We start from the raw sequence: 14315 nt of genomic DNA, 5'->3' as shown, positions 1-14315 counted from the left end.
CAAAATATAATCTAAAATGTTTTACAAGAATGAAGACAAACCCAAAAACACATTATTATATTGCATGTTGTTAAAATTGCTTACTTTAGAGCTAAATATTGTATACAAACACTGGCTGGCTGTGGGAACCTACTTTGGATTTCATCTATTGAATGAAAGGCACCGTTTTGATCATACAAGTCTGAAATAAATATTATACCTCTTTTAGCCCACTCCTTGTAATAAAATGTCTAACCCCTGCTAATTATACAAATACTGTTCCAAATAACTTCACCTCCCCAGTTTTGCACTTGGTCTTTGTCTTGAGTACTTTTTGTTGACAACCATACCTTGATTAGATTTTGGTAAAACATGGGCATCTCATTTATTATATATCTTCACTGCATTGATATTTTCAAAATTACAGTTGCACTTAAAAATATGTACGCCTAGCTGGGTTTTATTAATAATATATAAAGGAATATTCTTCCACGTGCTGATTTCTGGCGATGCCAACTTTTTTATCCATAACAACTTCAATGAGTCCAGAAATATTTTAAAATTGAACATTTTTAGGCCACCGTTGTTGTACTCGTTTACTAGTGTTGCTCTTTTAACCTTTTCCGAACCTCCCCATACAAACTTAAAGAACATGGATTTCTATAACTCTATGTATTGACTTTTCATCCCTCACAAAGATTGTAGTGTCGTCGGCAAATTGAGTTATTTTAACTTCACCTTCCCCATAGTCTTTAAGGGGTAATTCAATACCCCGAATATCATTTGTTTGTCTTATCTTACTAGACATAATTTCTGACACTATAAGAAATAATAAAGGAGATAAATTACAACCTTGTCTTAAACCTTCTTCTTGAAAGAAGAAATTTGACAAATGACCATTGTGTGATATACAACTTACAGTGTTCTTAAACATAGTGGTTATCCATTTTTTCAATTGCATACCAAAATTTAATTTCTCAAGCATATCGAATGCTTTTCGAAAATCAATACAAATCATAGCCCCTTCTACATTTTCCTTTTCTGTATATCTGAAAACATCTTCAACAAGGCGTATGTGTAAAGCTGCACCACGTTTTCTTAAAAAGCCATTTTGGTATGTGTTAATTACGTTCGGTAAAACATGATTTATTCTTGAGGCGAGTACTTTTGCTGCTATCTTGTAATCTATATTCAGTAACGTTATCGGTCTCCAATTATCCAGTTTGTTTCTAGTATTAAGGGTAGACGAGGTTTCGTTGGTCGAAGCAACCTAAAAATTTTCATTATCTAGATCAATATATTATTGAAAATTAGCACCTTGATGTTTTGCAAAAGTTCATTCTACAAATCGTATACTTGGCAAACTTGCTTAATTTATTGTTGTTAATGAGTTATGTACGTTTTACAAAAGTGTTGTTGTTTCAGCCCTCTCTACAACGTAACTCAAGAACCGCAGCACCTATGAAAGTACTAGTATATCTGTGATATTTTGATTCTTCTACACGCTCGCTATGAAATGAGCAATGCAGTTTTTGCCATAGCTCACCACCATTCGTAAGATGCTGTGAACTACCAAATCACAACAGTTAAAAATAATTAATAACCTAAAAGTCCCTTCCCTTTATGAATTAATATAATAATACCTCTTTTATGCGATGCCGAGAGTTCGCCAGTTTCATGTGCTTCATTAAACGAATTTACAATCAATTGTCCTACCACTCTCCAGTGACATTTAAAACATTCTGAAGTTAATCCATCAATCCTGGGGCTCTTACAATTGGCCATTGTTTTAAGAGCCTTTTCACATTCAACATTAGTAAGTAAACTCTCACATGACTCTTTATCTTCCTCAGATAACTTTTCAGTGGTCATATTTTCAACGAAGTTATCAAACATATGTTTTGTCGTTTGACCCCTTTTTTTACAATTCTTTGTATTAATCAACTTGCACTTTAATAATGTCTTCTTGATTATTTACATCATTTCCACCTGTATCAGTCAGATAAGTGATAGTTTTATTACTTTCTTTTTCGAGATTCATAAAATATTTTGTACATCTTTCCCCTTCTTCTGTCCATTTTGCTTTGCTTCTTATGATAAGTCCTTTCATGTGATGGTGATACAGTAATTCATATTCTAGTTTTCATGTACATATAACAATCATTATTTGGATCATCCGTAATCTTTTGAAATAACATTTTCATTTTCTTCTCCAAATTCCTCATTTTAACTTCTTTATCTTTTTTACTACCTTTTGCAAAGTTAATAGAAAAAGTTCTTATTCTATTGTTGCAAAGATCCCACAATTTTCTGGCATTCAATATATTTTGACATTCCTGTGTAGTACCATTAACAAGTTTTTCTATACCCTCATTATATTCTTGGTCTTGCAGTAGGCTATTATTTAGCTTCCAGTAACCAAGCCCTCTTTCTTGTTTTTGTAAAAGTAATTGCATTTCTACCGCCATATGGTCAGACCCAAAGCCCGGTACAATATCATTTTTTTTCTACATAGCTTTCAAAAGTACACGGTATCAACCAATAATCTAAAGTTGAGTTAACCTTTGCACAGATATTGATGTAAGGTATTTAGTTCCTGCATAAACCTGCCAGTTGACCCGGCAGTTGACCAGGCCAACCATACTGCAGTTACTGTCCGTTTTCACAATACACAGTGCTCTTACCATTGACGCGCGACCTTTACAAATAGTGTATGTTAGAAGTATATTGCATTTGCCTAGTTAACATCACTGTGTGAAAAATAACCAGCCAATATTTAAACTATTCTCCAAACTTATAGCAAATATATTTCTCTAACATGACCTAAAATTACAGCTAGGTTAGATGTTCAGAAATAGTCGCACTTTCGTAGAATATGAGTGAGGGCAAAGCATAGCTAGCCAACTCCCCGTGTTAATTGAATGGAGATTAGCCAACTCCCCGTGTTAATTGAATGGAGATTTGACCGAAAATATTGAGCTATATTGGTAACTGACCGCTCTGTTCTGAAGAATGCCTCAAAAATACGGTACAAGCTACATTTAAACTATTCTATGCAATTCTAGAAAATATAGTTTTGTAACATGTCCTAAATTTTTAGCTAATTTAGATGTTTGGAAATAGTCGCACTTTTGTGTTTTAGGAAGGATATGTAAACGACAAATAACACCAAAAATATGAAGAAATTATTTCCAAACCGTGTTAAGTCAACAATCATTATGTTGCTCATTTTCAAGAATGCTGGTTAACAAAAAGCAGGCCATTGTCTCATTTCGTGAACAAAGGTCCACATACCATTGTTTCCTTGCGTTTCCTTTATAATCAGTTACCCAACTGAAGCTGTATTATAGCACCTCATAGCGATACCGCACATATAAAACAGACACATGTGCACAACCAGAGAAGATCCGATTTAATCAGTTGAGCTGTTTCAATGAGTGTTATCTTGGTTTAATAGCTTTTAATGGGGTTTAAGTCCTGCAAAGGTCGAGATGAATTCTACTGTAGACATGACTGCATCATGCGATGGTGGACCTTTAAAGTAAGTTATTCTGTTACAACGTGACCTGTATGATATTAAGGGGGTACTACACCCCTGGCCAATTTTGTGCCTATTTTTGCATTTTTCTCAAAAATTATAGCCCATAGGTGACAAACTTAGATATGTATATTATAGGGGCAAGGACTACTACTACTGCACTGAAAATTCAGCAACTCAAGGCATAGTTATTGATTTAATGATCAAATATTGGTTTTCCCTCATTTTTGACTGGAACTGCACAACTAATGTCTGTGCTGAAATAAAATTTCCAGTGCAGTAGTTGTAGTCCTTGCCCCTATAATATACATATCTTACTTGTCACCAATGCGCTATAATTTTTGAGAAAAATAGGCACAAAATTGGGCAGGGGTGTAGTACCCTTAAGGTTGTCATACAAAATTGATTATTAACAGACCAGGCATGTAAGAGGTAGGCTATATACTATGAGCAATGTGATATGATAGATTTGATTGCTGTAGGGAATCGCTCATACCATCCTAGAGCATGTAGAGAGAAACAAAACTCAGACAATATACATTTTCTTATTCTAGTTAAAAGGACCAAACCGAAAAACTGGTAACATCATCATGTGTGGAATTTGGGCAATCTTCGGGAGTGACGAAGATATCACCAAGCATATACATTGTGCATTGACCATCACTCATCGAGGTCCTGATGCTTTCCGATTTGAAAACATTCACCATTATCGTAATTGCTGCTTAGCATTTCACCATCTGGCTATTATGGATGAGGTCTATGGTATGCAACCAATGAGAATCAAGTCTCTGCCTCATATCTGGATGGTTTACAACGGAGAGATATACAACTATAAAAAGGTATGAAGTATATTCTAAAATTTGTTGAGGGATAATGTGTTACCATGGCAACCATCATTTCCATCCATTTTGGGAATAATGCCATATACTTTAAAGCAGAATAATTTGATAATACTTCTATATTGTAACACTGTCCCGAAAGTCCATACATGAACACGATATGATCCACCATCTCGGAATTACAAGTTGCTCATGATTTTCAATGATTTATGTTTGGAAGATGATTTGTGCAGATTTATAATGATTAAAAAAGGACCTCCATAGAAAGTATAGTCTAAAGGTGGACATGTGCGTGTTTGTACATGTAATAGCATAAACAATATCTTACTAAGAACAATTTAATTGTTATTTTTTACTGGCCGATTTACCGGTTTTGTAAAAAAGTGCCATAAATGCCAAAATTATGTTTAGTAAATTAGGGCAAGTGATAACTGATGTTTTTGCAAGAAATCATCATTTTGATATAAACAACAGTTAATGAGATAATGTTTTAATTACTTTGTGACCAAAATATCAATTTTGAAACTGCACAGGTGCACCACTGATACTCTCTAAGTTTCAAAGTTTTTTATTCTATTATTCATTCATTCATTCATTCATTCATTCATTCATTCATTCATTCATTCATTCATTCATTCATTCATTCATTCATTCATTCATTCATTCATTCATTCATTCATTCATTCATCCATTCATTCATTCATTCATTTCCACAATTCACATAAAAATAACAAAATGCGCACTAAAATATCATTACATCAAAATACCATCAAGGAATCATGGAGGAGATGGCCGAAAGGCCAATAAGGCCAGTGGTAGCCATCCCCTTTAGCAGACAAGTTACCAAACAGAAAACACAAAAAACAACAGCAAACACTACAATGCTTGGCAATTAATCATAATTTGAAATTAAGTGTGTTTTGTACACGTTCCGGAAATGTTTCACTGAATAAGACGCTCCCAATTCTAATTGATAGGTGTCATTGTTGCTAGTAAAATGTTATATTTTCCAAACAAGGGGCTGTATGACTTCTATCATGTCTATTGGCTACTGTCCTTATCGCCCATTTTTGGAGTTTCGCAATTTTATCCAAATATGTTTTGCAAGTGTTTCCCCAAAGTTAGAGTTAAACTTGTGTATTTTTATGTAAGTCCTTCAGATTTAGAATTGTAACCTTTTACAGTTTTAAGTTGAATTTTTAAATCCATATGATTTAGTTTTGTTTTTATTCTCAGGTTTTGTCACTATATTTAGTCCGTGATAGACTTAAAAATAAAGCTTTGGAATTTAGAGAGTACTCAGTATTTTGGATACATGGGACACGAGGAGAGGTAATTGAACATGGCATATTATTACATTGATAAACCTACTGCATACTAGAGAAGTGCATATTTTGTAAAGTAACATTTGGGCATAAATGACATAACAATAATCATATCTTTATTTTACCAAACCATGTAACAAATCAAAAATGTATCAATGCACAAACTCTCAAATTCATGCAAACCTTCTTCCATATACTTTTTGAAAAGCGACAAAATAAACACTGAATTTTATGCAAATTACACGTTGTTTGAACATGATGACACCATCAACTGTTAATTTTAACTAAAAATATGTTCTTACATTTGCGATTGTTCTCGATTAATATTGTAACTTAAGGTTGGTGGTAGAAAATCAAGACTTATATTTGCAGGTGCAAGAGGAATACGGTTTTGAGTATCAGACTAAAAGTGATGGAGAATCCATTATCCATCTGTATAATAAATTTGGAATGGCCCGCGCTGCAGCTATGTTGGATGGGGTCTTTGGATGCTGTCTGCTTGATCTTAAAGCTGGAAAGGTAAGAACACCAAGGTGTGGCACCATGATGTTGCCAGTAACGTAGCCAGGTTTTAGGAACCGGTGGGGCACAACTTGTTTTTGCTCAGCGTGCTCCACAAGAATCTAAAAAGTGAGAATGGGGGGTCCCAAAATTTCTAAGCGTGTTTGCGTTTATATACCAATATCATTCAATGTGGCAACGTAAACAGCCATAAAGTGAAGAGTCACATCCAAGATTTGAAGTATTTGAGCGACATGTACTTTATTTCATGACCATGCACACACAAAATTGTCTAATGTTGACCCCAATTTTTTTTTCACCAAGGCCCGTCGTGTACCGACGGCCTAAGATGTACCGACGGCCATGATGAGCTGCGGGGTGCCCGGCCCCCACTGTTGCAGCAGGGTGTGGCGGGTGCAGTGCATCGTCGGAAAAATATGATATTTTCAGATGAAATCGGGTGCAAGGGAAGAAAGAAAATGAATGTAAATTCATAATGCTCAGAAGACTGATCCGAAAGTAAATATAATGTTTATTCGGAACGGTCTTAGATCCGAACGGCAAGTTCTCCAAAAGTTTTCACGACAAGTTCTTGCTCCAACAGGTTTTTGCTCCGAACGGTTTCTCCAAAAATATCATTCACAAGGATTTTTGCTCCTTCGAGTTAATGATCCTTATGCCATTTTCGGACTATTTTTACCTTCTAAATAAAACCTTTCGCTGCTTTTGGAGCGCGTTAATGGGTCTTATACCATTTTTGGACTAATGCCTATGTGGAACTATGATAAAAATCTTTTGGATTAACAAACCGTTAATAAAAACAGTTCAGAACCAAAATACTTCAAAAAAAATCGCCGTTTATCCCACAGGTTTTCATTGCCAGAGATACGTATGGCGTTAAACCCGTGTTTCGTTTACTCAGAAAAGATGGTTTCCTAGCAGTCTCCTCTGAAGGAAAAGGCACGTATACATGGTATAATTTGATGAACTTGGATAGGTTTAAATACCTATTTTAAATTGTATTTGAAGTCACAAACTTAATTATGATTTAATTAATCAAATTAACAATCATATCGGTACTCAGTAATTCCTGGTGAGAACAAGAACATCGTATCTGCCACATACGTTCTTGTGTAACACTGGTAATAAGTTGTTAGTGCAAGATGATCGTTTGTGGCATATAAAACACTATGGAAAGGTAATTTTTTGGACAATTTTACATTTCTAATTTTAAATAAAGAAATGGTACTAATTGACAAAATATCAAGCGGAAATAGAAATAACTGTATTTCATTTCAGAAACGGAACCAAGTTTGAAAAGTGGTGAAGGAAGAATATTTATTAACTTTGGCGCTGCTTTTACGTTTATCATGTTTTTACGCATTTGAGCAGTTTATAAATGTACATCGTTTACACTATATAGGTTTGATGGGTTTGCTTCAAAGCAATAGCATTCGAGATACTATTGAGCCATGTTTACCTGGATATTATGAGGAATATGACATAGCCAAAACTGGAAAAGTGACACGGGTTATGCAACACCAATTTCACGCTTTTGACAGTCTACCAATATGGCGCACTATTAGCAACAACTGTCACCCGAATAAAGGTATGAAATACATATCTTTTTTTTTAAATATACGGCTCGTAAATTTTTATAAACCACCTAAACATCACAACAACAAAATGATAAAACACTTTACAAAAAGTATTCGAAGTCAAAATTACAATGAAGGGTAGTTGCAAATTTCTTGATGTTTTCGTCGTTTAGGTTCTTATTATATAGCCAAAATAATTTTCACTGGCGGCCATTTTGAAATTTTGGCAGCCATCTTGGAATGATAGGTCCTAGGCTGCTGTAAATGACTCTATTGGATTCCTTGAATCAGAATCGTGCTGCTGGGTGCTTCTCTGACCAAGTTATGGCGATTTTAAGGGATTTTGGCGGCCATTTTGAAAAACGCCCTCTAACGAGAGTTCCCCACACTTTTCGATGGTGCAGACCCCTCTCATTTTATTCAGCGTCCTCAAATCTATATAAAAAAAACCCTTCAAAACTTCTTGTACTCAACCCGAGAACGGGACTTCCATTCTGGACCCTACTATATACTTCTTTTCTTCTTGGTCATGGTTCTACACCGTACTAAATTCGTTCTTGCTCTTCCTCCTCTTCCCCTTGTCTTTTTGGTGTAATGTTTTCTTAACAATGTGAGCTATATAATCATGATAATAGTACCTTGCTCCTTCTACCTCAAAGCCAAACCTCCTTCTCATCACTGAATTCAAGCTAGCCAGCTCAGTTCCTGATGGTGGCTCTTAGTGTATGCAAATTGCAAAAGATAGAAGAGATGAAAGTGGATCGGGAGGCTGTTTAATATACCACAAAAATGGTCTTCCAATAGTGAGAGAATCCAAACTTGAACCCAGGTTGCATGGTATGAGTTGATGGTGTATTCGATACAATCTGAAAGATAAATTGTGCTGTAATCACCATGGCATATTGTCCATCGAAGAAAGTGAAAGAGCTCTGGAATGGTATGAAGAATCCTAACTACCAACTCTCCAAAACAATGACTAACATAATTTTTAGCTAAAGTTAGCTAAACAGTTCTAAACCTCTGTAATTCCTATGGTTAACGCAAATCGTCAATGGCCCCACTCACCAACTTGGAAATTGACCTGATCTGATCATGACAGAATGCCCCAAATCTTATAGATTTCAATACTGACAATTACCTCATCGAAGTTGCCTTACAAACCCTACCGCTATCAGAAGCATCTCCACCCCGGCATGCTTGGCGCTAAAAGAAAGCAGACTGGTCTAGCTGCTGCTCCATGGGATGATCTGGTGGAATGAGGAATGTGAATATGCCCTGAAGGAGAAAAATCTCCAGAAGGTGGAAGGTTCTTCAAACTCCGGAGTCACACTTGAGTACAACAAAGTCAGAAACCTCAATTTCAACCCAAAAATTATAGTCAAAGAGAATATGACAACATACTGGCTCCAAAAGCTGGTGATGGAAGACCCGCAGACTAGCAGACAGGGGCGGCAAGACAGAAATCCCTGTTCTTACGGCAGATGGCCAAACCTCTAAACTTCAAAAGATTTAGATGATGTTTTTCAATCACTATTCAGCAAACAAATCTACTATCCCTGAAGTCAAGAACAGCAGAGTAGTCCCTTATTTAGGTCTACCTCCACCCTAGGACTTCCTGTTCAAACATTGTGTTCTGTCTCAGTACTGTAAAACAATAATTAATGAAGCTGGATACCACGAGACTTCCTGCCCTGATGATATTCCATCGTTCGTACTCACAATGGTTGATTCAGAGCTTGCAACACCTCTTGCTCACCTTTTCCAACTGTGTTTTGACAAAAAATGTGATAATGAATGTTAAGAACCTGAAACGCGTCTAATGATTATGGATTTTTTCTTCATTTTGTAGATGATGATGTATACGCAAATATTCGGCACATGTTTACTGAGGCAGTACGTAAGAGATTGATGGCTAACCGTCGGATGGGTTGCTTGCTTTCAGGTTGGTATAATAAAATATCGAAACATATAGAGATAAACAATAATACAACATCAGGTAGCGACCAGCTCAATTATGATGTAACGTTTCCGTGCTTCCCGCCAATCTTAGGTAAGCCTACTTCTGAGGGCCGTCACAGAATACCACGCCCGGGATTCCAAGACGCCACTATTAAATCACTGTTGAAGAAACATTCTAAATATTCCGTTTTCCCACGTACATTTTGTCTTTCCATAGGTGGCCTTGATTCCAGTCTTACTGCAGCAATTGTTGTGAAATTGGCACGTAAAGCAGGAATAAAGTATCCAATCCAGACATTCTCAATTGGTATGGAAGACAGTCCAGATACGCTTGCTGCGAAAAAGGTATGGTTATACTGCTGTTCAAATCATTCAGAAATTCAGCGGGGACTCAAACATCCGGCATCCTGGGTCTCATGGAGGACAAACATGACAAAGGGCTAAAGGTATACTTGCGTTAGTCATTGAATGGGAACCGAGGTTGAAACTCATCTGGATGGAATAATTTGGTTTTGCCGTTTGAAACTGTAAAATGTTCCATCATATCCTTCACTGTCTTAAGAATTTACTGTGCTCAGTCTAATAGTAATGCAATTTTGTGATTACCGTACCATTGCAGGCTGCAAAGCATCTGGGAACCGAACACCATGAGGTTCCTTTCTCTCCGGAGGCAGGAATTGAGGTGTTGGAAGAAGTCATAATGTCTCTGGAAAGCTACGACATTATCACAATACGTGGATCGGTTGGTAGGTATCAGAACAAAAAATCGTAAATATTTAGGCATGGGCCTATAGATGATGATGTCTTGATATTTAGATTTATATTACGATGAACCAAGGGAGAACAGTGCCAGTGCATTGATTGGTCACCCCAGGTTAAATAAGAAATAAATAAATAAATAAATAATAAATATGTCAAAATACCAATTATTAGCCTTATCCTTTTGTTTATCTTTAATAGCCATGTATCTAGTGTCTCAATACATCAGCCAAACTACAGACACTGTTGTTATATTCTCTGGTGACGGTAGCGATGAGGTCGCACAAGGTTATATCTACTTCCACAAAGCACCTAGCCCAGAAGACGGAGATGCGGATTCACGAAGATTGCTGAGAAATATATCATTGTTTGATGTCTTGAGAGCCGACAGATCAACATCCGCACATGGGTGAGGAAAGAAATATGCATAATGAATCTAATATTAGATCATCATGAGTATTTCAAGGTATAACAAATAAAATGATTGTCAAATTGTCAAATTGCATCAAGCTCTAGTCAGTGATCTATTCATAAGAAATTGTATGGTTACCATAACATTTATAAACATCCATAAAAGTATCCTAACGACGGATGAAATAGCTTTGCACGTTCTTCGTATGCCCATCCACCATTTCCCTCTTCATGCCTACCTGAAGGACTTCCCTCTCCATAGACCTACAGGACACAGGGGGTGGATGCCACTACAGGATGCTGAACATCAGGCACAAGGCAGACTGGAGTGAGAAGATTGTTCGTTTGAAGGGCCGCATCGGCCTGAAAACATAAGGCAAGACAAGAAAAGGCAAGGCAAGGCAAGCCAAGAAAGGTTTGAATGTACCAAGATATTCACAGTCGGTCTCAGCAAGAAAACCAAGACAATGATTTGCAATATGGCCCATCCCTAATCCTAACCATTGATGGCAGTAACCTTGAAATAGTTGATGACTTCAATACCTTGGATTGGTAGCAGTGAAAAAGACTTTAATATCAGGAAAGTCCAAGCATGGAAGCTTGCAACAGCATGAAAAATATCTGGAAGAGCAGCCTGCCTAGAAGTCTAAAAATCAAGCTTTTCACCACCACAGTTTAATCAGTCCTGATGTGCAGAAAGCTGGACAATTACATCAAAGTTTAGGAGAGTGCTTGATGGTTGCTACACAAGACTACTAAAAAAAGCACATAATATTACCTGGCAATCACACACCACCAATAATGAGATGTACTGCAATCTCTCCCCAATTTCCGAAAGACGGAGAACAAAAAGGCTGAGATGAGATTTTGCTGTGGCAGCTTACACATGGTAAAAGATAATGGGGACTACGGAAGGACTACATTAAGCACATAATCGAGGATACTGGGATAGAGCGACAAGACATTAGTTTCAGTTTCAGTTTATTTCACCTTTAAATTATGAACTGCATGCAGAACAGAGTCGTCATCAGCTTAGTCCGACTAGACAAGTCGACCTATAAAAGCAGGCAAGGTATTCATGGCAATATCAATAACTCAAATTTTAACCATTATATCAATTCTTCATAGTTGATTTATTTTTGTCCTCAGATTGGAGCTACGTGTACCATTCCTAGACCACTATTTTACCTCATATTATTTATCACTACCGGCTGACTTACGAGCCCCAAAGAACGGAGTAGAGAAATACCTCATTCGCAAGTCATTTGAAAAGAGAAACTTGATTCCTGAGGAAATTCTCTGGAGGCCAAAAGAAGTTTTCAGTGATGGTATAGCTTCAGCAAAGAAGTCTTGGTATGAGGTGCTCCAAGAATCCATTGAATCAAAGGTACAATGAACAGACGGGTGTTTCCTATTAAATGGGAATGAAAGACGTAAGGGTATTCGGTGAGAGTAAAATGTAAAAAACATGGGGTCATTTGGTGAGAGGCGGACTTTTGAGCCTAGATTATGGGAGCATTGAGCGAGAACATGACTTTAAAAAAAAGCCGACGCCTTTGGTTGACAGCCAAAATAATCCTACAGGAGCCTCGAACATTGATTTCTAGTTATATAACTTTGCTATTTAAAAATAATTAATAAAACAAAATATAGGTGGTGGAAACGGGGAGATGGGGGGGGGGGGGCACCACTATTTTGTTCATATGACGGGGAGACGTCCCTCCTAAAGTGGAGTGGAATAAATTCGCGCGAAGAGCGCAAAAATTGGCACCACACACATAGGCGTCAACATTGGGGAGGGGGATGATTGCATAGACCATCCCCCCTTATCAAATATGACACTTGGGGGATTCATCCCCCCGATCTACGCCAATGGGAGTGCCCCTATTGAAATCTTATTAGTTTAGATAACAAATCAATTTGATTTTGACCCGATGAGACTGATTGTATGAGAATTGCTTATTATCATCTGAGACGAATATACCTAAAGTATATTCGTCTCAGTTATCATGTAGGCCTAAACAACTTCTAACACTTTTAATACAACAACATAGTACAAACAAATTCTCCCCAATTACGATCAAGCATAATATTCTCAGCATTTGGATGAGAATTACAGCCACTCCAAACCCGGGTTCCAAATATTTTGCTCTCAGTCCTTTCACTATGTTAGAATATGTCGTTTTTTAATTTCAGGTAACAGACAACATGATGAACGAAGCACCATATCGTTTTCCTTGCAACACACCTACCTCAAAAGAAGGTTACTATTATCGACAGATCTTCGAGACACATTTCCCAGGTCAGGCCAAGTGGATTCCGTACTTTTGGATGCCAAAATGGATTAAGGCTAATGATCCGTCGCCACGGACTCTTGAGAATTATAAGGACACTGTTACGAGTCGTTAATTGACTCAAGGCCAAAAACACCTTTATCCCAAATTCACTTCAGAATGCACAACAAAACACACTGTTTAATTAAGTTAACAATATCTAAGCCTTTTAGTCTAAGCCTTAAGCCTAAGCCTTAAGTATGATTTCACAACAATTGTGTGAGTCAACATAAGTACTGTTACGAGTCGCACTGACTCAAGGCCAAAATCTTTAATTGAAAACAAAGTATGCTTGGTAAATATAACAACAATATTGCATATACAATAAAATCACACAATCAGTTTTATTCTATCGGTACTTAACCAGCGGTCTTCTTGTTGGTGGTGATCTTAGAGTTCTTGCAATGTTCTGGACGACTGATGTAATATATCCTTATTCACTTGTCCTGCGAAAATCAGCGAAGTCCAGTGTAAACACTTGCGTTTATAAATCCTTGCGTATGAAATCCTCACACAAAAATGATGCTGCTTTCTCCTATTGCTTATCTTCTTGCGCTGCTCTCTCCAAAATATATCTCCTTGCGCTGCTTTCTCCAAAAATGGTGTTTCTTTCACCAATCACTCTTTTTCCAGGGAACAGGTTTCTTTAACACAGCTCCGCTGTTTTTTGACAGATGCGTAGCCTTCACAAACCCAGCAAACTCAACTTTAATCCTTTTTGTATGCTCAAACCAGACGCGTCCAATGAAAAAATAAAGATCATATGCAATGTTGCTACTGTCTGTTCAATTAGCTTAGATTCTTGAATTTTTAAGATATTTGAAAAAATAAAAACTTTTGGCCAAAGTCATCAAAGAAAAGTGTTAGCACAGCTTTAGACCTAACGTGATTTATACTTTTCAAATTCCCAAATTCAATTTAAAACCCCATTTCTTTTCAATTTTGCCTCATTTTGGGCAGTTACTTGGGTCCACCGAAAGGGTTCGCGACCTTTTTACAAATCGAGTGGGACGGTCCATTCTCAACTTAGGGCATAGATCCTATCCAATTTAGCAAAACAATCTGTCCACCAA

The 14315-nt window shown here is 36.9% G+C and overlaps 1 protein-coding gene across 1 annotated transcript; it reads left to right on the top strand.

Moving 5' to 3' along the window:
* The first annotated feature begins 4107 nt into the window (after positions 1-4107).
* On the top strand, positions 4108-13392 carry LOC140156265 (asparagine synthetase [glutamine-hydrolyzing]-like). The gene is made up of 10 exons (XM_072179253.1): positions 4108-4356; positions 6054-6200; positions 7052-7142; positions 7606-7791; positions 9630-9722; positions 9957-10084; positions 10359-10485; positions 10700-10907; positions 12059-12296; positions 13106-13392. The coding sequence occupies exons 1-10, from the start codon at positions 4108-4110 to the stop codon at positions 13316-13318; spliced, it is 1680 nt and encodes a 559-aa protein (XP_072035354.1). The 3' UTR covers positions 13319-13392.
* Positions 13393-14315: the final 923 nt, after the last annotated feature.

Source organism: Amphiura filiformis, chromosome 7 (genome assembly GCF_039555335.1).
Source record: "Amphiura filiformis chromosome 7, Afil_fr2py, whole genome shotgun sequence".
In the NCBI taxonomy this organism is placed as follows: Eukaryota; Metazoa; Echinodermata; class Ophiuroidea; order Amphilepidida; family Amphiuridae; genus Amphiura; species Amphiura filiformis.
This window is presented reverse-complemented; position numbering and strand designations above follow the sequence as displayed.